At 35.9% G+C, this 22865-nt stretch overlaps 2 protein-coding genes across 2 annotated transcripts; one reads left to right on the top strand and one right to left on the bottom strand.

The window, feature by feature from the left end:
• Positions 1 to 5240: 5240 nt before the first annotated feature.
• Positions 5241 to 9455, bottom strand: LOC129948041 (1-phosphatidylinositol 4,5-bisphosphate phosphodiesterase gamma-1). Its single transcript, XM_056058852.1, has 2 exons — positions 7871 to 9455; positions 5241 to 7819 (listed from the first exon to the last, which is right to left on the bottom strand). Exons 1-2 carry the CDS (start codon positions 9143 to 9145, stop codon positions 5438 to 5440), a joined length of 3657 nt encoding a protein of 1218 aa, XP_055914827.1. The 5' UTR covers positions 9146 to 9455; the 3' UTR covers positions 5241 to 5437.
• A 1678-nt stretch (positions 9456 to 11133) lies between these two features.
• On the top strand, positions 11134 to 21638 carry LOC129948042 (ubiquitin carboxyl-terminal hydrolase 7). Its single transcript, XM_056058853.1, has 4 exons — positions 11134 to 11772; positions 11971 to 12186; positions 12304 to 14669; positions 20401 to 21638. Exons 2-4 carry the CDS (start codon positions 12072 to 12074, stop codon positions 21166 to 21168), a joined length of 3249 nt encoding a protein of 1082 aa, XP_055914828.1. The 5' UTR covers positions 11134 to 11772; positions 11971 to 12071; the 3' UTR covers positions 21169 to 21638.
• The last annotated feature ends 1227 nt before the right edge of the window (positions 21639 to 22865 follow it).

Here is a 22865-nt window from a genome sequence, read left to right as displayed (position 1 = left end):
TTTCGAAGCATAACTATTTATGCGTTAAATGAAATTCATCTCATTTCTAACTTGGTTTTTGTAAATACGCTTGAAAAAAGAAACAAAAACCATTTTTTAGATTAAGGAGATTTTTAGGCCGAAAGCTATGAATTTTTAATGAAACAAATAGGATTCTTTAGGGTATGATAAGCAATGTCTATTTGGTTATTACAAATCTTTTAGAATTTAATGCTTCAAAAACTCGATGTTTTCTACCCTCGCAAAAGGGGTTAACCCCCCCTCCCCCCATGGCCACAAACCACGGCTGGTAGGTAAATGGAAGATACTGAACCGTTTTTAACCCTTCTTATCTGTCTATAATTTACAAAACTTTTATTCGTCCGAAAATCGAGTATAATTCACATATTTGGGCTGGTTCCCCAATATCGTAATTAAGTTTTAAAGCTATTTTTTCCTTTTTTAGTTTTATATTATGATTTCCCTTGGGACTGAAGGCTCACGCATTAGTTTTTAATTAACAAAAACCTTTTAAAAAAATCTTAGAAAGGTGTTGTAGTGATTTTTTCTAAGGGAAAAGGGAAGTCAAAACTGGTATGCACGGTTTTAGCTAAGCGCAGCATTCTTGTAATAGGTGCATAATTAAGGCGAAAGTAAGGGACCTGGCTTACGTTCCTTGGATAAGTATAAATATGAATCTTTTCTAAAAGAAATGGTAAGTCTGTGGTACCTGGTATAAGCTGGTGTAGGAAGAGAATATCAGCGACTTCGCAGCGTTTTTGGAGGGTTTGCAGGTTAATAAGTTTTAAACTATCTTCATAAGGTGGTAAGCCTAGATTATCACCCCAAGGAAGACCGCGGAGTGAAAATCGAAGAAATCTTCTTCTTAGATCCAATTCTGTGAAGGTTCTGATGGGTAGATCAGACTTGACTAGCGTATTCAAGTAAGGATTGTACAAAGGTGTTGTATAAGGATTTAGTAACATAGGAGTTCGAGAACTCTGTATAGATCAATGGTTAATGAAGCCAAGGGATGAGTTGGCCTTGTTAATAATGTAATCTAAATGAGCTCGAAGACTTAACTGAGTGTGAAAACTAACTCCTAAGTCGCGAAAAGAACAGACAAAATGAATGGTAAAATTCTGCAGACTGTAAGTTCGGTAGGGAAGATGTGATCGCTTACGGGTAAGTGTTATGAACTAGTATTTTGCAATTATTAGTTCTAAGCAATTTCTATCACACCAAGTTTGAAATGAGTCAAGATAATTTTATAGTAACACAGAATCAAATGGAGTAGAAATAACTTTTTTTTTTATAAAAAGATGATTAAGATGACTCCATTGAGGGACTCCTGAGTTTGCATAAATGGTATCGGAGATTGAGAACCTACCTGAAAACAACTTTACATCGGCAGTTCTTAAGGTACGATCTGAGCCATGACATACAAACTTGTGGAAAATGAAGGGCTTTAAGTTTAAGATAGACAACTCGGTGATTGATTTTATCAAAAGCTTTACTAAAGTCTATAGTTATAACGTCCAATTCATTACCTTTCTCTAATTCGTTTAGAGTTTTTAGACACAAAAACAGTTGTAATGGATTTGGCTTTTAAAAAGCCATGTTTTGGAAAGAAAAAAAATAGGTCTACAATAAAAATAGAAAGAGTCGTACACAATACTCTAAAAAGCTTGGATATGGGCCAGTAGTTCATACCATAATTGTTTGCTCCTTTTTTATGAACGGATAAAATAAATGAATCTTTTCAAAGCTTTGGAGAAATAGCTTGAGAAATGAAAACACAACGCAGTACTCCAAGGGGTTTACATATTAATAATATTGCAGGCAAACCATTCGGAGTAGGAGAGAAATTATCTTTACGTAGACTTAGGTAAGGAATGCTCATCAGCTCACCCTTGTATTCCTTAGTTGTCGCCTTGCGCTCACATTTATTAAATAAGAACTCTCTCTCAATAGCCGCTATAAGGACAAAGATTTATGAAATTGCTTTTTATTCAAAATGTTTGAATCTTGTATCATTTTTGTCTTTCAAATAATTGGCTTAGCTTTCCATAACTATTTGCTTGTTTTAGTTAAAACGCACAGTTCTTTTTTAGTTTTTAATAGATAAACTATATTTTTGTATACAAACATAATACATTTATATTTTTATAACGATTCAGTACACTGATTATGTTATCTTATTTTTTGTTATAAATTGCCATACATTTTTTTAATTTTAAAAACACATTAACATTTAAACATAAAATGTGTAATATTTTATTTAGTTTAGTTTAGATTGATATCGCATATGTTCTTATTACCATCATCACACTTTTCAGATCTATTACAATTTAATCTTATTCCAATGAATATTAAAAAAAGACTGCACACTTTCAAAACCAAAATATAACTTTTCAAGGAAGGAATGAAAGTATATGGTAATCTTTACTTCGGAATGCGTTGAATGCAAGTACCTTAACACGATATTTGTCTTGTGTTCAAATATACGGTGAAAATACTTGTATTTATGCGACCAATTTTGTATCATAAGATACTTTTCAAGTCATGGGAATAAAAGAACTTTAACTTCTTTAACATATTTTGTTAAAATTTCATTCTGACAAAATTTCTTAAGTTTTTAGTTGAGATAACTAACGACAACAAATATATCCACTTGAGATGCATATTTTGTTTACGATTCGCAACTGTCTCTCGGTTAATTTTTAACTTCATTTTTAATAGTTTACAAGAGCTATTAAATTGACAGAAAAAGAGAATCGGTTTTCCAAACCGTTATGGTGTAGGAACTTGAAATTTAAGTAAACTTGCTTTTAAAAAATTACCAACTTACATCAGTGTAAAAAACAAGTAAATTGTTTTAAATGCCGCGCATTTCGAATGGTTTTAAAATTTCAAATAATTCAAATCAAAAGGAGCTAACAGTTTACATCCACCTTAAAAGACGACAATTATATTATGTCGTTTTGAATTCTTCTCCTTTCTTTAGTTTTCATTTGGAAGAACGCTGAAAATGATGTTAAGAACAAAAACGATTTCAATCAACTTTTTTGTTTTTGTTCAGTAATTTATATCTGTAAATTACAATCAATAGAATTGTAACTAAATGCAATAAAGTACATTACATTTGTGATATATCTTCTATTAAAATATTATGATATATAAAAATATATGTATATGTATATAAATGTTTTACCTATAAAAATTATCTAAAATAAAAAAAATATTTTCCAGCTTACATTTTAATAAACTTATGCATTAGCATTTAAATATACATAAATAAGTAAATTTCTACACAACACAAAATGTATGTATGTAGGTGAAAAAAAATGAAAGTTTGATTAATAAAAACATTGGAAAATATAAAAATCCTCAATACCCTATTTTGCAATCCAGAAGAAAATTGAAAAAAAAACATTCAAACGAATATTTGCCGAATCACCGCGTCAGCACACCGCCCCGTCTCGTCATAAGAGTAAGATAATGTAAGTAGTTTCTTGCGATAGATGGATTTTGTTTGGAATTGATAAAAAATTTATGTCTACACGCAAAAATAAGGCACTTTGTTGCCGTTAATTCAATTTTTGAATAATGGCAGTTTCAGACTTTTTTCTTATGACTTTAGATTCTAGAATTAGTCGAATATTGACGGAAATTATGTTACCGATCCGTTTTAATAATAAAATAAAAACTAAGCTCCATCAATTTAAGCAAAAACAACTGCCCTCAAACTAAAACTTGTGGAGATCTACAATTTAAAATACAATGTATTAAAATAAAACTCGTACAAACAATTAGTGAACCATTACATTTTTAAACAGATTTCGCAATTATACAGTTTAAACAGTCATCGCGTACTTCTTAAGAAAAACTAATTAAAATCGACGGTTAAAATAACCATAAGCAAGGATTTGTTTGATTAGTCAAAAAACACTTCAATGTTAAACTCGTACCACAATTTTTTTTAAATTTTTGTTTTTAAGCTGTCTTTACTGTGAGTCTTTTCAAACATAAGACATTTAGTCTGTTCGAAATATATAGAAAAAACATCCCAACATCTGTAGATGTGCAAAATCTGGTTATAATTCATTTTAGTGGAAAGACCATGCGAGAAACTGTTGTTTTAGTAAATTATACTAATTTTTTTTATAATGATTTCGATGGGAGATGGATTCTACAAAAAGTCCCAAAATAAGTGCTCCTAAGCTGGCTAAAAAGCCGAAGACTAGAGGCTGTTTGGATGATCTTAAGAAAAAAAAAAAACAACCACAATAGACATGTTCCCAGGAAGAAATCGTTCGTAAGCAAAATCAACAAGTTGAAAAGAGTTGATTTTGCTTAAGCGGTTCTCTTAAAGCTTTTTACCAGTGAAAGACATGCGTTAACACCGATGAGAGTTTGGCGTATGCCCAATAAAGAGCTCAAAAAAATATATAGGAGTAGAAAATGTACATTTTATCGATGGGATTGTAGACAAACTCATAATATCCATAACATTTAAAGGTAAACTTGCATACAAGTTCGGATAAACTAAGAATAAGAGACAGTTTTCAATTCTATCTAGATAATGATCCAAAGCACAAAACTACAAGGTGCATTCTTGGCTGTTGTACAATTGTGCAAAAGTGATTGAGACACCTCTGCAATCACCTGACATTACCGTCAATGAACATTTATGAAGCTATTTGGAAGACCCGGTAAGATCGCAACACGTTTCCATTAAAAATTACCTTTAAAAGGTGCTGCTGGAAGAGTGCACAAAAATACCTTCAGCTTATTAAAAAAATTGGTTAGATCTTTGGCAAACAGGTTAAGGGCTATCAAAGAGTTTATTTTTTTTTCTAACCGAATGCGTGTTGTACGAGTTTAACTTTGATGTGAATTTTCAATTGTTTTTAATAAAAGTTTACTAAAAACTGTGTTGTTGTTTTTTACTGTTTCTTTTAAATTAAAATATTTTGATTTACCACAGTCGTGTCAAAAGAATAAAAAATATAAACTTAGTAACGTAAACGCGTACGTAGTTTTAAATTGATAAACTCTTTAAAAAATTTAAAAAAAAACCTCAAATATCTGTAATTTTAAGTTTTTTCAATTTTTCTTCTAGATCAACGATACTTTTTTATTTTTTATTGTGAAGGAACTCTACCCCCCTTGTGATTTAAAGTTACCTTAAGTCTCCAGCATAATAGGGAAGTGTATTTAGTTGCATTTTTATGCTCCGACATTTAAGTTGAAATTTGTTTTTTTTTCTTTTTTTATGATTTAACATATTTACTTAACAAGAGATTATTTACGAACGAACAAAACAAACAAATGCATATATACTGTTAAGTGTAGAAGATCCTAGGTATACTCATTGTGTTAGGAAAATAATTTTTGATCGGTTGGTTTTGGTCATTTGGTATATACTATTTATGTAGTAATTTAAGCTCAATACTTAAATACCCCTCAAGGAGCTGCCATTTATAACAGATATGTGTATTAGAAGCGATGAAAGTTCGAGTTCTTCACTAAACTTATTCCTTAAAATAACACTTCTATAACCAGTTCGTATGCAATTGACAGGATACACAGCTTGTGCTATGAAATGGGTTTCGGCAAACATATCCTCATCTTGCACCTCGAAACGCAATAATGCAAAATGCGGATTGCGAACAGAGAATTCACATATCTCATTCCAGACCGGATTGTATCCGTTGTCATTGACTTTAGTCTTATGCTTGATGCCAGAGTCGAAGCTTGCACCGATAATCTCTACAACAACCAAAGGATTGTTGCTCTTGCCGCCTCGAAACAAATGTCGCCCACCTATTATTCGAATAGTTATGATTTTCTCCTCCGCCGGACTGATGGACAGTGGGTTATTGGGATCGAAATTATCCACACACATGAATTTCGGCTTTAGGAGATAACCACAATTGCCGTTATCGCGGAATTTGGCCTGATTCATTTGCATGGCTTTGTCGCCGGTCTGGTAGTTTAGGGCAATCATTTGGGAGCCGACATTCCAAAATGGCACAGGATTGAAATTCGAAGAGTCCAAGCGCTGGCCCTTGGGATATACTCGACTTATCTGATTCCGATGATATGCCAGGAACAGTTGCAGGTTTTGCTGGAGGAATTGTTTTTCGGCTTTTGTCTCTGGAAAACTGGACATTTCATAGAACACCCAACCGTGCTCTTTGAAGGGCACACTTCTGAAGTAGATGATGAGGTCTGACATTTCCTTAGCCACTCGTGCACTGCGCTCTTTCTTCCTCCGCTCCGTAGCCAGTTGATTTGCAATTTGGGCTGCCTCCTGAATGGCCTTGATCCAATCAACTGCCTGTTCCTGGTTATCAAATCCAATTACAAGGGCATTTTGCATGGTGGGTGTCTGAATGTGCATCTTCACGAGGATGCCCTCCTCATTGGACTCATACAGATTTGCAATGGCTCCATGAATCTCAATCGAATCAGTTCGCGAGAAGCTCTCATTTGTACTACATTCATCGCCTACAAAACAATTGTATTCGTCACTCGAAGCATCGATCACTTTGACGTAGTTTGCCGGCAAATGACGTTGAATCATACCACCGTAGTCTCCCCTCCACCACATAGTATTATTCCGTTGGACATTTGTTATGATTGCATGTTTTGGGAATGACAATTCGTCAGGTTTGTCGGCCTTGTAGCAATAGAGAGCCTTGCATGTGACACGGTCGTCCAAACTGGGATCCATATAACTGAACGCATCGTTGAAATCACTTCCATTACTTTCGTTTACCAGTGACACTTGACAAGCTAGCAGTTTCTGCTTTAAAAGTTCCTGCGAAACCGGATACAGCAGTTTAACGTTCCTGTAGAGAGGGTTTCGGGTGAAGTAGTTTACTAGGCTAACCAGGCTCTCGAACTGCGTGGTGTCGACGACGTAAAGCCGCCCCTCCTGCAGTATACGACAGTGCTTCACTTTTCTGGTAATGGTGAACGAGATCACAAAGGCATTGGCATTCTGCACACTATTGCGAACAAGAAAAGACCCCACGTCCAATTTTGTGAGTACCTGCTCGGCTTGTTCTTTGGTGGTATTCGGGTGAAACCACTCTTGGGTCTCGTGTTTCTTTGGTTGTGGAACTGGTTCCTTGAGAGTGATAGAGAACTCCGAACTGCGCAGCATATTCTTGCGGTAATACACAATCAGGCTGTATAAGCTGTCGAAAATAAAGTTATCGACCAAATAGTACTTCGTCATGCCGTTTTCGTGCTTCAGCTTTATGCGACAATGATTGGGGCGATTGCGACGCCAAAATGAAAGACTATAGTCTCCCACAAATGTAGCCGACTCACGGACCAGGAATGTTCCATCGCCAAGGTGCTTGTAGGCATCAAGCAATGCGTCTGCCTCTTGACGTCCCCCCTCCAACTTACCATGGAACCAATTCTCCCCGAAATGCAGTTCATCGTTCACTAGGTTTTCTTTGGGCTTTGGCATTAATGACGACGACGAGTGTTCGTGTTCCTCGTCGCGATTCTCATCGATTTCGGATGAATAGATAAGTTCCTGTTGGGTCAAAACAATATGATATATATTCCAGGATTTGTCCACCGGATCCTTGTAGTAAAGCATGCCCTCTTTGATAACGTTTCGGGTGTTTTCATTGTCATCCTGAGAGCGGAGAGAAACCCCCGAGCCTCCTCCGACACTGCTCAAACTCGACCCGTCCTCATACTCGGGAAGTTTCTTGTGCTTAAGAATTATCTTTCGCCGCAGTTGGTATGGCGATGGCATTTGAGTCTCAAGCCGATCACAGCGTTGGGTCAGCAACATATCTCCAAACACCTTTAAAAAAAAAATGTAAATGAATCAGGTAAGATAATTAAGGATTCTTACCTCAGTTAGTGCTTGTGCCATATTACGCTGTTGTTCAAGGGAACAGTTCTGTTCAATCGATAGAATCACTGGGTACTCCGAGGTAACAAAAGCGTGTTCCTTGATTGTTTTGATAACATCTTTGAATTTTATCTTCGATGTCATGGTGTGGCCATGGAAGATGTATGGCAGATTGTCTGGGCCATTCCAGCAGTCTAGTTCAATGCAACGACATCCCATGCGAAGAGCTCTTGCATAAGCTTCGGTCGATGATTCACTGGAAAACTGGTCACCAGTGAGATAGGTATTGTGTGACGAAGCAATCCAGTAATTGGACATGGATTGCTTCATGTCCATGTAAATCTTGTCGCGGTTCCTATCCCACAAGTCATTCTGTTTGGAAAAGAGGAAATCGAGAAACTCGAATATTGTGAAATACGGCTCCTGGACGTCACGTTCGATGTCTTGGATGAAATCACGGACAAAGTTAGAAGCCAATATATCGTCGTGGCCCATTGGGTCTTGCTGCTCGGCGAGCAGGAATTTCTTGAACTCTCGCAGTGTCACAGTCTCAGAATCACTGGAATATTTGCACGGATTTTCGAGAAAACAATCAGCTACGAATGTCGACGGCACCAGAAGGCGGCAATACAAGCGAGAGAAGTCATCAAAGCGCAAATCACACTTGCGGCGGATATCTTCCTCGGAGAAGAACTCCATTAGCTTTCCAGTGGTCATCTTGCAACTGACTCCGGCCAAAAACGCTTTGAAATCCTTCACCGTGACATTGACGCCCTCCTTCGAGTGCTGATTGGCATTTTCGATTGCATAGTATTCCCTTCGAAGCCAGCGTTCGACTTGCATTGGATAGGGAGCCATGATGGTGTCCTGGACCATGTATTTGAGGCCTCGCACCCAGTTCTCGCATTCTTGTTCGGAGAGGGCGACAATTGAGAAGGTCTTTAGCTTAAAGGAGCTTCCATAGAGAACGACAAAGCACTTGGTAGTTTCGAATTTCTTGGTCTCCTCGGCAAAATTGCGAAACTCCTTCGAATTCTTTCCAACTCGAATTTCTTTCATTTCTCGCAGATCCAATGAACCCTCGAAGTCAGTACGAGTGTTGGAATTTACAGGTGACCATAATAACTGCCTGGTTTCACGCACAAGTATCAGTTTCTTTTGCTCTGGGCGATGTTTGGAGAAGAGCTTCGTTACGATAGTTCCGCGCTCGAGCATGCAAATGGTTTGTTCCATTTCACCCAAAGTGGGTACACTTATGGCACTAAAACAATTCATAGTTATTCTTTTGTTTCCTGAAATATTTTCTTTTTTTTTTTTCTTTTATTTTAATGTTCCATATTTTTTCGTTTTGAAGACTTCCAGCCTGATGAGATAAAAGCTGCCAGCTCCACACAATTTTAATGTATTATTTGTTCGTTAAATAAAATATTGCTTTGAATGGCGAGGCTTAAGCAAAGAAACTAAATTTCAAATGGTGGGATACATGAATTTTTCGCACTATTTATAATTAAATAAATAAACAATTTAAACAGAAAAACTTCTTTGAAAACACAGCCACTTGAAAAAACTTTTTTTTCAAATGAAAACCAAAACCAATCAGTCTGACAATCTTGTTAGAAAGAGAGGAGTGGTAAGGTCAAGAAATGCAACTATCTGTTGCTTCTGTCAAAAAACCGAACCCTATAAAGCTTTGTTCGATTTAATTGGGAATGATTCAAGGAACATGATTTAAATCGGTAATAGCGTCCGAGATAGAATTTATGAGTATTTGCGACGGTATCAAAGAGTATTTGAGTTTAAAATAAAACAAATTGTTTGCAAATAAATTTAAAATGAATTCTGAAAAGTGGAAAAACCAATTTAAAAAAGTAAGTATAAAAGTAGAAATGATAATATAAAAGTTAGTATCGTCAACAAGCAAAAGTGGCAATGAGTATACGGTAAGTGAATGAAGATCATTCTTTGCAAAGACGCAAGCGGGAGAGTCCCAAGACGCAGGAATCAACAACTTGCCGAGTGAACAAAAAACCAAAAACATACAGCGGTCAGCTAGTTGTAAAAGTCAGACTTTGGAGATTCTAAAGAGGTTGAAGCCCGCTCCTTTAATCTTAAAGAACTAAAAAGAGTTTATCTGATTTTGACAGCACTAAATTCAATTTAAAAAATAAAATAAAATATAAATGCTCCAAAGAAGATCAAATTAAGTTTTAAGTCAAATTTGTGCTGAACAAACAGGCTGAAGAATTAATTGAGTATTGAGTATATTGTCCTGTACCAGCCGATGTCCCCTTTTCGTTGACTAGATCTGGACTGCTAGTAGCCAACTTCGCGCTGATGTTCTAGCCTTTCTCTAGGTTCAGCGCAGATATGGTAAACTTTTGTTACTTGATGCTTGTATTGTGTTTCTTTTTTCAAACTTTATAAGAATTGATGTTTAATTATTATTAGTTTCTTTGAAAAATAATCTTATTGAGGCCTACAAATAAAAATTGCATTTGAAAATATTATAAGTTTTCTCACTACAAGAAGTAATGCGAAGCTTAAAGCTTGATATGCACGATAGAGGCAAAGATCCAAATGGACCTGAGCCGTTCTATTTGAATTTTCATCAAGTTAAAAATTAACGAGTTCGATCCAAGGCTCAATCTTATTTTGCCATCAAAATACTATTTAACTAGTTTAGTCTATCTCATACAATAATTAAGGAAACAAAGGGCTCCAAACCAATTGGCTCGGTGGTGATTAAGTTATTTTAGTTTTACCTGGGAACGTGAATGAAATTTGAAAAGCCACTTAAAATTTAGTAATTAATTGAGTTAAACAATTTGTTGCCGTTTACTCTTTTCAACTTCATTTGTATAAAGTAGACTCTCATGTCAGTTTTCAATACCTTGATACTGTTTCATATAGAAACAGAATTATGCCATGTTCCACTAATATACCAATAATCTGTTCATATAAAATCAATAGTCTTATTATGGAGCTGTTTTTTGCTAACGTTCGTCTTAGAATCAAGGAGGTGTTGGAAGTTTTATATACAAGAGTTAAGAAAGAAAACTGCTTACTCTAATGTCGCCGTAGATACTAGGTGCCGCGTCCATAAAAGCCCACGATGATAGTAAAACCTCTCGACAACGCGAAAATTGTTGCGTTCAACCAGCGAAAACCACACATTTTTGCGCAAAAATTTTACCGTTGAACGCTTTCATTTAATAGTTGAGTTTAGGTTGAGAGCGCTGCATAAACTGCACAAACAGCGCCAGCAGCACCACCATCCATTGAAACCGTACCGAACCGAGCACACTCCGCTCATAACTCAAACTCATTTCTATTTTCGTGTGTTTTTGACAGGTTCTGCTGTGGCTGTGCGAATTAAAAATTGTGTATTTCCATTTCCATTTTTTTTATTGTTCACATGTAATCGCGGTAGCAGTCGAATAAAATGTAAAAACTAAAAAAAATCTATAAAACTTACTTTGCAATCGTAAATATTTTAAATATTTTCACGCAGTCCTTCAAATTCACACCTGTATTGATATTCCAAAAATAAAAAAAATCATAAAATTCACTGAAAAATCCATCTATTTTAATTTATTTAGTTGCTCTGCGCCTGTGAATCCTTTTTATTGTGACCAAGAACAAGAACAAAACCAATTCTCATCATAAGAACACGCCAATTCGTAATACAAAAAGAAAAGAAAAAATATACTGAGTAACTTTTTTCTAATTACAAAGGAAAGGAAGGAATAGGAAAAGTCGAATAAGAAATCGCCTTCGCCTCCTCTGTTTGCTCCCCTCGTAGTCGTGGTCGTCGTCTTCGACTTCGATGATCGTTTAATTTTTGAGTTTCTTTCTTATTTTTTGTTTGGGCACAGTCTCCATATTCAGAAAAAGACAAAAAGGTAAGAAAATATCGTAAATATAATTATTTTTGCTATAAAAATATACAATCGCTAAATGCATGCGGCGACGGCGGTGGCGGCTGTGACAGCGGCACACTCCTCCCGAATTCTCATGTCATAAACTTCATAAACACTCGACACAAAATCGGCCTTGTTTGGTTATTGGTTACATATATAGATTTTTTTTGTTCCATAAAGACAGTGGTGCGGAAACCGCGGTGACAGCATTTAAGTCTGCATTTCAAGTGACAAAGAAGGCAGAAAGAAAACAACATCACTACTTATTTACATTACGTAAAATGGATGTGGTAGAAGCCGACCCACTAATAGAAGCTATGGATACTCAAGAAATAGAATATGTGGTTGACGAACAGCAGCAGTCCCTGGCTAAGCCCAAAGACACCGATGAAAATGGTAAGTCCTCGTAGAAATATAACATCTATTATTTTTTTTTCTAAATTAAATTTCCCTATCAAATTTAACATCATTCTACTCCAAAAAAAAAAATACAAAACAAAAAAAAAAAAACAGATCCAAAATGCGATCAATTCCGTGCGGAAGCAACATTCTCGTTTGTTGTTGAAAACATCTCCACGCTGAAGACGACAATTTTGTCGCCACCCACATATGTCCGGATGTTGCCATGGAAGATCATGGTCTTGCCCATTGAGCGCTCTATGGGGTTCTTTCTACAGTGCAATGGAGAGAACGATTCAACAGCTTGGTCGTGTAATGCCATAGCTGAGCTGAGGCTGAAGTGCTTCAAGCCAAATGCTCCGCCATTCGCTAGAGCCAGAATAAAGCATTTGTTCTACAGCAAAGAGAACGACTATGGTTATTCGAATTTTATAACTTGGGCTGATTTGCAGGACCCCGAGAAGGGCTACGTGAGAAACGATACAATCGTGCTTGAAGTTCACGTGATTGCAGATGCTCCACATGGGGTTTTGTGGGATTCAAAGAAGCACACAGGTTGTGTGGGTTTGAAGAACCAAGGAGCCACTTGTTACATGAATTCTTTGCTGCAAACCCTCTACTTCACTAATCAGTTGCGCGCAGCCGTCTACAAGATACCAACTGAAGCAGACGATAGTGCAAAGTCTGTGGGTTTATCGCTGCAAAGGGTGTTCCACGAGTTGCAATTTGGTGACAGGCCCGTGGGCACAAAAAAATTAACCAAGAGTTTTGGGTGGGAGACGCTGGATTCCTTTATGCAACACGATGTTCAGGAGTTCCTGCGTGTTCTTCTTGACAAGTTGGAATCGAAGATGAAAGGCACCTGCTTGGAGGGCACTATTCCCAGCCTCTTTGAAGGAAAAATGTCCTCGTACATAAAATGCAAGAATGTGGAATATAACAGCACCCGCTACGAGACATTTTACGACATTCAATTGAACATAAAGGACAAGAAGACGATTTATGATTCCTTTCAGGATTACATAGCTCCGGAGACCCTCGAAGGAGACAACAAATACGACGCAGGCGTACATGGCTTGCAGGAGGCAAGCAAAGGCGTTATATTCACCTCCTTTCCGCCGGTCCTGCACTTGCATTTAATGCGTTTCCAATACGATCCGATAACAGATAGTTCGATTAAGTACAATGACCGCTTCGAATTCTACGAGCAGATCAATTTAGACCGCTATCTAGCCGAGAAGCAGGAGACCCCAGCTGACTACGTTCTGCACGCTGTCTTGGTTCACTCCGGTGACAATCACGGAGGTCATTATGTGGTTTTTATCAATCCAAAAGCCGATGGTAAATGGTTCAAATTTGATGACGATGTTGTTTCAAGTTGCCGCAAAGCAGAAGCAATTAATCAAAACTACGGAGGCATGGATGAGGACATATCGTTTCATGCCAAGTGCAGCAACGCCTATATGTTGGTATACATTCGTGCTTCAGAGCTGCCAAAGGTCCTTGCCGAAATTCCGGAGAGCGAAATACCCAAAGAGTTAGTTGAACGTTTGCTTGTTGAGAAGAATATCGAGTCCATCCGTCGCAAGGAACGCACCGAAGCTAATTTGTATGTTACTGTTCAGGTTATATTGGAGGAGTACTTTGAGTCGCAGCAAAAACGCAAACTATTCGACTTAGACAAAGTACACCCTCGAATTTTCAAACTAAAACAAAGCCAAACAATCGATGATTTGGTTGCGATGTTTGTGCGAACTTTTGGCGTTGGAAAGGATCGTATGCGCATCTGGTCACTTGCCTCATCGCATTTACAGAAATTTAGCTATATCGATTTCAATCGCGAGGGTCATCGCACTATAGACCATGTGGCCAATTCTCAAAAGCCCTGGAATATATTCCTAGAACTAGCATCGCCAGATTCTCCAGGTCCATTGCTGCCATTCAATCCGAAGCGTGATGTATTGATTTTTTACAAGTACTACGATGCAACGAATAAGCGCCTTAACTACATTGGTTGCAGCCAAGAGGATCTTCGGCGACGTTTAATTGAAATTATACCCGGTATCAATGCAAGCTTAGGCTTCGAACCGGGCACCGAACTAACTGTCTACGACGAGTCAAGCCAAAAGAAAATCTTAAACTTGGAAGAATCTCTGGAGAAGGTTTTGCAAATTTCACAAGACAACTTGCAGGAATACATATTGATTTTCGAAAAAGAACATGTTGGCATGAAACTAGAACTGCCCACTGTCGATGACTATTTCAAGGATTTACTATATCGTATAGAGATAACATTTTGTGATAAATGTAACCCTAATGATCCGGAATTCGTGCTGGAGTTGTCTAATCGCAACACTTACGATCAGATGGCACAGGCAGTTGCGGAACGCCTTAATACCGATCCGAATAAATTGCAGTTCTTTACATGTAATCACAGCTACAAGGACGCTCCGGGGAATGCTATTCCATATACACATAAGGTAAGATGTTTGATTTTTTTTATTATTTTTGTTGAAAAATATCTAATTTTGTATATGATAAAGGAACAAAGGCTAGGTTAGTATTGGCTATGTTAGCATTTCCCACTCGGTAAAGAATTTGTAATTTTTTCATTTCTCATTCTATACTAATATTATAAATGGGAAAATCAGTTTGTTTGTTTGTTTGCCCGTGTTCCACGTCGCAACGGAGCAATATTATGACATAATTTTTTTTTGTGTGAAGGTAGTTACAAGGCTTAAGGTGAAATATATCATTTCCAGCTTATTTGAGCAGATCCGCTTTTAAAATTTGTAATTAGATATTCAATTGATTCTTTTTTTAGAACAGGAATTAGTAGTATATCATTAGGTGTTTCCATTTGGTCTCATTAGGCGTTTCTTAACCATTTCAATTAAAAAACTTTAATTCTTTATTAAAGTTAGTTAAGCTATAACAATTAATATCGCGCAAGAGCAAATGTAGCATGGGTGAATATAGAAAAGCCGTTCTTCTCCCGCAGCTATATGTTGTGTGTTCACGCGTGTGCAATGCCCAGAACCATATTAAAACAATAAATTAAATTCAATAAAATCAAAACCATCTACTCTTAGCATGTGCTATCCAAGTTGATTGAGGTCAGCTTCCACTTGTGCGCGCCACCTGATCCGCGGTCTTCCTCTACTGCGCTGTCTTGTGGGTGCGGATTCGAAAACTTTTCGGGCCGGAGCATTGGTTTTCATTCGTTCTACGTGACCCAGCCATCTTAGTCGTTGGACTTTTACTCTTCTGGCTAAGTCTACGTCGCTGTACAGCCCGTATAGTTCGTCGTTCCATCTTCTCCTCCACTCCCCTTCGATGCATACGGGACCGTAGATCACACGAAGAATTTTTCTCTCGAAGCGACACAAAGTGCTTTCATCCGCTTTTGTCATGGTCCATGCTTCTGCACCGTATAGCAGGACGGGGATGATAAAGCTCTTATATAGCAACACTTGGTCCCTCGAGAGAGGACTTTACCACTCAATTGCTTTCTTAGTGCAAAGAAACAGCGGTTAGCAAGAGTTATTCTGCGTTTTATCTCAGCGCTGGTGTTGTCTGCTGCGTTTACAGCGGAGCCTAAGTAGACGAAGTCCTTGACTACCTCAAAGTTACGTCTGTCGATTGTGACGTTTTGACCAAAAAGTCGGTGTTATATGTCCTTTCTAGACGAAAGCATGTACTTTGTTATTCCCTCATTAACCGTTAAACCCATTTTTGCCGCCTCTGCCTCAATACTCACAAAAGCCCCATTGACATCACGCTGAGTTCTTCCGATTATGTCAATGTCATCAGCATATGCCAGTAATTGGACAGACTTTTGAAAGATAGTGCCTCTAGTTTTGACGGTTGAGCTCTGCACTATTCTTTCAAGCACGATGTTAAAAAAATCGTATGACAGCGCATCACCTTGTCTAAAACCTTTTTTGACATCGAAAGGTTCTGTTAAATTGTTTCCAACAGCGTGAATTCTCAATGGTCATCCTGCACAAACTCATTTGCAGTCCTTGAATTCTGTGTGATATAGTCACGCTTTTCATCTTACTACTTCAATAAGCTTACTCCTAGGAGTGAATTAAGTTATGTTATTGTAGTTTCTCCTTGACGAACTTCCTCATCGATTATTGGTAAGTTGTGGATTTTTTTTTTTCGAACGCCAGGTCTGGATCTGGATAGTAATTCTCGACTTGTCTTTTTTGCATTCTTGATTAAAATGCTAAATTCTATTTTTAACTTGGCTTTACTACTCTAGGCGACCTTGAAGCCTGTTACAAATACCGTTACAAACGGGCTGCTTGTTTCGTCTATTCATGTTTACACGTGTGTTTTAAATCTACACGTTATCCTCCACGATTACATGTGACACGAATGTATACGATGCGAAGGTTGCTCTTTTCGTATTTCAAATCCAATTTTCCAAGAAAATCAATTCAGTCGAACTGATTGCCTCTCCACGAAGGACACTTCTGTTTATTTTTTGTAAGAAATCGTTTTTCACACAATTTATATTTTATGTATTAGAACATCAAAGAATTGTCGAATGTCAAATCAGGCCTTCAATCCAATGTTTCAATACAGTTATGAGGTTGTGTGCGTTTTAATGCGGAATTATTCAATTTCTTTTAATCGTCGCAAATCGCATTGATCGTCTTTTAATCGTCGCAAATCGCATTGATGATCAGTGTTATAAGATGGAGCTTTGACACCAAATTAAATCTATTAACGCTTAACTTATTCGACGCGACGATTTTGTAAAAAGATTTTTAAGCCACACTGAAGTACTTTTAAGCCACACTGAAGTACTTGAAGTACACACTGCTTCTCCAAAAGCTAAGTTCTTTCCTTTTTGAAAGGGGAAACGTGAAGTCATTTCTTTCCTGCTGATGGCTCTTCAACTTCATGCTACTGTTCCTGATGTTGGTCTTCATGTTCTTGTCCCAGAACTTACCGTCTAATTAACCGAAACTATCAACTGTATTTAAAGCGATCGCTTCTTAATACTGCAACAGCCGTCCGCATCTGCGTGAATTTGAGATGAAATACACCCACTTGAATTCAACCATCTTTTTTTCAAATATGCAAATCTGCTGTAGCTTCTTGCAGTAAGTGGAGATAGATAAAGAGAAAATTCACACATGTTGATGCATAGCACCTTTTGCCGATGCGATGCTGATCGGATATTTGTTTGACGTTAAAATAACTTTTTTCTGTTATTTAATTATTAATAGACGTTCTTTTATTGAAAACATTAATTGATTATAATGACCGAAAACATATAATTTAGTATACAATATGCGTGCAGCAATTAGTAAGCGGTTCAACGAAGAGCGTTTAATATTAAAATTAATTTTATTTCAGATTTTGTGAAGTACTAATAAAAACACAAAACAGTCATAAATAAATATTAATTTATTAAATGTTTGCTATTAAGTTACTTCCTTTTCGTTTTCCTTCTCCTTATTTCCAAATGAATCAAAGGCTTCAACAACTAATCACTTTCTTGCGCATCAGTTTATGCATCGTTACAATAATGAACAGTTGACGTTAAAAGTGATACCACAATCTGTGTTTGTGACTTTAACGTTTTTGCATCATTACTCTAGTGAAACTTTTATGAATCTACACAAAATTTTCATTGGGTTTGGCCCTCATACAATTGATTTCCTTTGAATTGTGGATTGCTTTCTTTTTAACTTTAAATTTTAAAGTCGCATTTGTGCATACTGTATACTAATGGAATAAGCCAAATTTGTCAAACATCTCCATCTTTTATTGGAAAACCTTTGCTGTTCAGTTGAACCTTTTTTTCTATTCACTTCAAAAAGCCATAGAATGCCTTTCGTCTGCAGCAGCTCTAGGAGCACTTTAAATTGGTTTTGATGTGTTAACTTCAACTGCAACAGTAAACAAATATGTTGATGTTTTATTTATCGCAAACTAAAATAACAAAGATTTCGATATTGTTATATTGCAAAAAAAGCAAGCACCACCTAATGATATGCAATTACTAGCATACTATTGCTCTAAAACGAAAAGAATATATTGAATTATATAATTATAATTGTAACTGGCGGATCTGCTCAAATGAGCTGTGAATGAGATATTTTACCGTGTTAAAATTAAGTTTAAAACAATCTCCAACCTCGTAACTACCTCCACACAAAAAATCATATTTCAATATGATTCCGTTGCGACATGAAAAAAAAATGGACTTCCATATTTATAATAAAATTCGAAAATGATTAAAATTGATTACTTTGATTTCAATACTTGGTATTTGAGAGAACTATAGCTTAGTACTTCTATGAAGAAATCAATTGGTTCCAAATCGAATACTCACAACTGTTAAAATAACCAGTTTCTCGCTTGTTTTGCGAAGTTGCTTAGGAAATACTCGGTTCCAAATTTATAGGCTTAAGAATTAGTACTTGAGTGAAGAAATGAGCTGATACAGATTTGAAAACTCTAAAAGTCAAAAGAAAACATTGTTGCTTAATAAATAAAGAGTGGTAATTATTTTACTCCAATAGATTTTTATTAGATTGTGAGTCACTATGATTGCTTGCTTACTTAAGGTGGCGCTACAGTCCGGACGGAACTGGGCGTCAACCAACATGCGTCTACAGCCAGCAGACGGGACCAAAAATCGCCCAATGAATTTTCCCCCGAAGCATCCTAAGACTTTCTCATTTTTCTTTGAAAGATAAAAGAGATTGCTCGAGAGAGGACTTTACTACTCAATTGCCTTCTAAGGCAAGAAGCAGCGATTTGCAAGAGTTATTCTTCGTTTGATTTCAGGGCTGGTGTCGTTGTCTGAATTTACAGCGGTGTCTAGGTAGACAAAGTCCTTAAATACATCAAAGTTATAGCTGTAAAAGACGTCTTCCTTCAATCTCCACTTGTGCTCACAGCCCTCATTGACCACTAAACCCATCTTCTCCGCTTCCGTTGCAATGCTCAAAAAAGCTCCACTATCATCCCGCTTTAATCTTCCAATTATCTCAATATCATCAGCGTATTCGAGTAATTTGGAAGATTGTGCCTCTAGTGTTGACGGCTGAGTTTTGCACAATTCTTTTCAGAACGATGTTGAAGAAATCGTTTGAAAGTGCATCGCAGATTTTTGATCACTTTCAATGAAGACACCATATTGATATGATTTTTGCCGACAGAGGAAACAAATTAGTTTAAAATTCTAATAATTATAAAATCAAAATATGAGCTATCAAAGACTAAAATGGCTGTATACATCCAAAGCATGGTTTAATAGCTTCTTCCTCATATTTTAACAAACATATCGTTATTTAATCTTACTGAATTCGAAGTTTGCCCTTAAGAAAAACTAGTTTGTAAGTTGGTTATTCTCTTATTAAATTTGTATAGCCCTAGGTGTAGCAGATTATAAACAGCATAAATAATCTATTACTAAAGAAATAAAAAGCATATAATTCAATGTTTTGGCTTAAAATTTAGTTTTATTATAAAAATAAGGGTTTGCCATTAAAATTAATTTCGGGCAAGCGTCTCAATTTTTGCTCATTTTTTTAGAGCCGTATGTCAGAAATAACGCGATGAATATTTCTTCCCAGTCACCAATCTCGGGCTTTTCTGCGTAGACAAACTGCTTCATGTAACCCCACAAAAAATAATGCAGCCCTTTCAGATCGCCCGATCGTTTATCTGATCCGTGGTTGTTTCAACTACTACCAACTTTGCTGGGCGATTATATCGACCGACACCGATGTGTCGCGCCAACCGAACCCTTTGTTTGGCCATTATAAAATGGCAAAACAAACTGATCATTAATCACGTGAAAGCTGTCAAAAACAGCAATTCCGAAAATGTATCGCCAGATTGAAATCCACATGTGTAAAAAAGCCTATGGAAATGTTGTCAGAATATCTTATTATACTATTTTCTTAGGCTAAGTTGACTTCAAATATTTTAGAATATGGTGAACAAAAAAAGAAGTCATAGCAGGGAATTATGTGAGCTTTTCTTGTTTAAAGCTTGAATTGAAGTCATGTGATCGAATACAGTAGAGCAAAGAGCTTTGCAAATGGCATTATTTATAAAATTACTATCCGTATTATTTTTTATTTTGTGTAATTTATTTTTCGCTTGTAATCTTCCTTCTATTTTGTTTCATCTATAACTGTTACGTTTTAACAACTCACATTTGTTTTTTTATAGGGTTTAATTAAAGATCTAATCTTATACAGCAAAACGGCCCCCAAAAAGATTTTCTATCAAAGACTGTCCTTGAGTATACACGAACTTGACAACAAACGTCAATTCAAATGCATTTGGGTATCAAACGATCTTAGAGAAGAAAAGGAGCTAGTTCTGTATCCTAATAAAAATGAAACAGTTAAAAGTTTGCTCGACGAAGCGGCTAAGAAAATTCAATTTCCCGAAAATAGTCGAAAGAAATTACGGCTCATGAAAATGGCAAGTCACAAAATTATGTGCGTTTTCAAAGAGGACGTTCCGCTTGAGAATTTGCAAATGGGCAGCGAGACAGTCTCCAGTCAGAACAACCAAAAAACGTTCCGCATTGAGGAAGTCCCAATAGAAGACACACAATTAGCTGACAACGAAATGCTTATACCAGTTTCGCATTTCAGTAAGGAAGTGTACAATTCATTTGGAGTTCCCTTTCTTATTAAGTGTAAGCACAATGAAACCTATGGGGCTTTGAAGCAGCGAATCCAGAAACGCCTCAATGTGCCAGACAAGGAATGGGAGAGTTACAAATTTTTTGTCATTTCGAATGGAACCATAAACGAAGCGGTCGATAGTAATCTTATCGATTTGGATGTATTCCAACCCAATGGAACAACACAGGCGACAGTTGTCGGTGGTACCCAACTGCCTTTCTTTGGCCTTGATCACATCAATAAGTCCCGAAAGAGAACATCCTTGAATTTCTCTGAAAAAGCTATTAAAATTTATAATTGAAAACCAACACAAAAAAATACAAACAAACAAAATTATTATTAATAAACAGAACACTGATTTGCTTATTGAAACTATAATTGAATACATATTAAAAAAAAATAAAAATAAGAAAAAAAACAATTAAAATGCAAAAAAATTCAAAATTTTAAAAATAAAACTAAAAAAAAAAATAAATAAAAAAATATATATTTGTTGTACGTCTTTTAAGCACCCGGTTGAGATACATTTAAAACAGTTCCCAGTCTTATTTTCCGCCGTTTGGTACATGTAAATATGTGTATTGTGCTTCTGTTATAATTCTTTCTTTTGTGTTTTTTGTTTTGTTTTTTAATTTTTGGTTACAATTGAATTATACTTTCTTTTAACAACACACAACTAATAATGCAAAAGAGAAGAAATAAAAAAATTATTATTATTATTGAGGAAATTCATAATTTAAAAATAAAAAAATAATCTTATGCTAAACTGAAGTAATTCAAATGGAGTTTTATTAAAATCTTTATGTAAGAATAATTGGAGACAAATTTATTATAAATGCAGCTTTTACGTAGACCACTTTCTTGACAAAGTCCTAAACTCTAAAACTCGTTTTATCGAAAAATAAGAACTCGATTGCGTTGTAACTCATTTTAATCAAGTTCTCAACTCGTAGAACTCTGATGTAGATCTCAGTTTGAGATAGAAATTCGATGTATTACATCCTTAAATTTGGACATGTAGAAAGTTAGAAAACACGGTTTAGAAATATTTTGACTTCTTTCAACAATTCGATGTTTTATGTAATCATTTTTAAAAATAACTAATAACTATAACTAAATTATCTCTATAACGAATTATTTTTTCCCCTTCCCCTTAAGAAATATCCCATACAATTTAGGTTTTTTATAATGAAATTCTCTATAGCGAAATTCTCTTTATAAGGAACTATTTTTTTGGCCCGTAAGCAAAGTTGATTCTGTATAACGAAATGTCAATTTTCAAATTTGAAATCTGTCGATGAAGTCTCAGTTCCATTGTCAACAACAAGGTCAATAATAATCGAAAACAACAGCAATTTTAACTAAGCGATGATTAACTTCTTATTAAATTTAAAGAAATAGTTTTGAATGTTATTACACCTGAGGAATCAGACTCCACATGGCCGAAATCGAATTTATTAAAAAAAAAAACAACGATAATTATAGCAAAACTACAGTTGAGTTTAGATGAAACCTCAGATGATGCATAATTACACCTTTCCTATGTGAAAGATTTTTATAATAAATAGGTATGTAATAAGAATTTTATATATAAGAAAAATAAATTTTCTGTATAACGAATTTTGTATACAAATTTATAACGAAGCAATGTTTTTTCCCTTGAAGGGTCGTTATAGAAATGTTTGACTGTATATTAATTTATGGAAGCGGACAAATAAATATAATTTTTAAAATAGAAGAAAGTTTTGTACATGCATTAAAGCGCATTAAGTTATTAATTTTGGTTCACGTTATACTGAGACATTATATTTGCAGTCACAATGACCGTGAACGGCTACACAAGATAAAATAAAAAACATGTCAAGAATTAGTAGTACCCGTGGCATGATGGTTAGTGCGATGGACTGTCATGCGAGAGGTCTTGGGTCCGATCCCTGTCTATGCCACCTAAAGTTTTTTTTACGGGTACTGACTCTTGCGAGGAATTAGAATTAGAAA

Source organism: Eupeodes corollae, chromosome 2 (assembly GCF_945859685.1).
Source record: "Eupeodes corollae chromosome 2, idEupCoro1.1, whole genome shotgun sequence".
NCBI lineage: Eukaryota > Metazoa > Arthropoda > Insecta > Diptera > Syrphidae > Eupeodes > Eupeodes corollae.
Note: the sequence above shows the minus strand (reverse complement) of the source record. Positions and strands in the feature narration are given on the sequence as shown.

Excerpts from the sequence above, each read along its gene's own strand:
- LOC129948042 (XM_056058853.1), top strand. The coding sequence starts at position 12,072 with ATGGATGTGGTAGAAGCCGACCCACTAATAGAAGCTATGGATACTCAA. Across the intron at positions 12,187-12,303 it reads CAAAGACACCGATGAAAATG|ATCCAAAATGCGATCAATTC; the intron begins GTAAGTCCTCGT and ends AAAAAAAAACAG. Across the intron at positions 14,670-20,400 it reads CTATTCCATATACACATAAG|GGTTTAATTAAAGATCTAAT; the intron begins GTAAGATGTTTG and ends GTTTTTTTATAG.
- LOC129948041 (XM_056058852.1), bottom strand. The coding sequence starts at position 9,145 with ATGAATTGTTTTAGTGCCATAAGTGTACCCACTTTGGGTGAAATGGAA. Across the intron at positions 7,820-7,870 it reads TGGCACAAGCACTAACTGAG|GTGTTTGGAGATATGTTGCT; the intron begins GTAAGAATCCTT and ends TTTTTTTTAAAG.